This window comes from Penaeus monodon, chromosome 21 (genome assembly GCF_015228065.2).
Source record: "Penaeus monodon isolate SGIC_2016 chromosome 21, NSTDA_Pmon_1, whole genome shotgun sequence".
Classification (NCBI taxonomy): Eukaryota; Metazoa; Arthropoda; class Malacostraca; order Decapoda; family Penaeidae; genus Penaeus; species Penaeus monodon.
The window spans coordinates 31,114,612-31,114,877 of record NC_051406.1 but is presented as its reverse complement, the minus strand read 5'-3'; the positions used below and the strand labels follow the sequence as shown (position 1 = coordinate 31,114,877).

At 59.0% G+C, this 266-nt stretch overlaps 1 protein-coding gene across 1 annotated transcript in view; it reads left to right on the top strand.

Moving 5' to 3' along the window:
• The window catches only part of LOC119586649, a 34,958-nt gene that overhangs the window by 17,700 nt on the left and 16,992 nt on the right, over positions 1 to 266 (top strand). The window contains 1 exon segment of the mRNA XM_037935389.1: positions 53 to 209. Within this exon segment, the coding sequence (XP_037791317.1) occupies positions 53 to 209 (157 nt within the window).

Sequence of the window (266 nt, the reverse complement as noted above, 5' to 3'; positions counted from 1 at the left end):
GCGTCGTCATCTTCCAGCGCCACCCAGCCACTCTCTCCCTTCCTCCTCACAGATCCAGGACACGAACAAGACCCGCCTGGCTGTCTTCAACGGCAACGTGTTCCGTCCGCCCGTGCTAGTGTCTTCGGGGCCGCACCTGACGCTCCGGTTCAGTGGTAACGGGGAGACGGCGCGCGGGTTCAACATGGAATATGACTTCATCAGCGCCGGTGAGGGAGGGGGCGCAGATGCCAAAAAAGATGGTTTTGGTATTACATGATGGATAG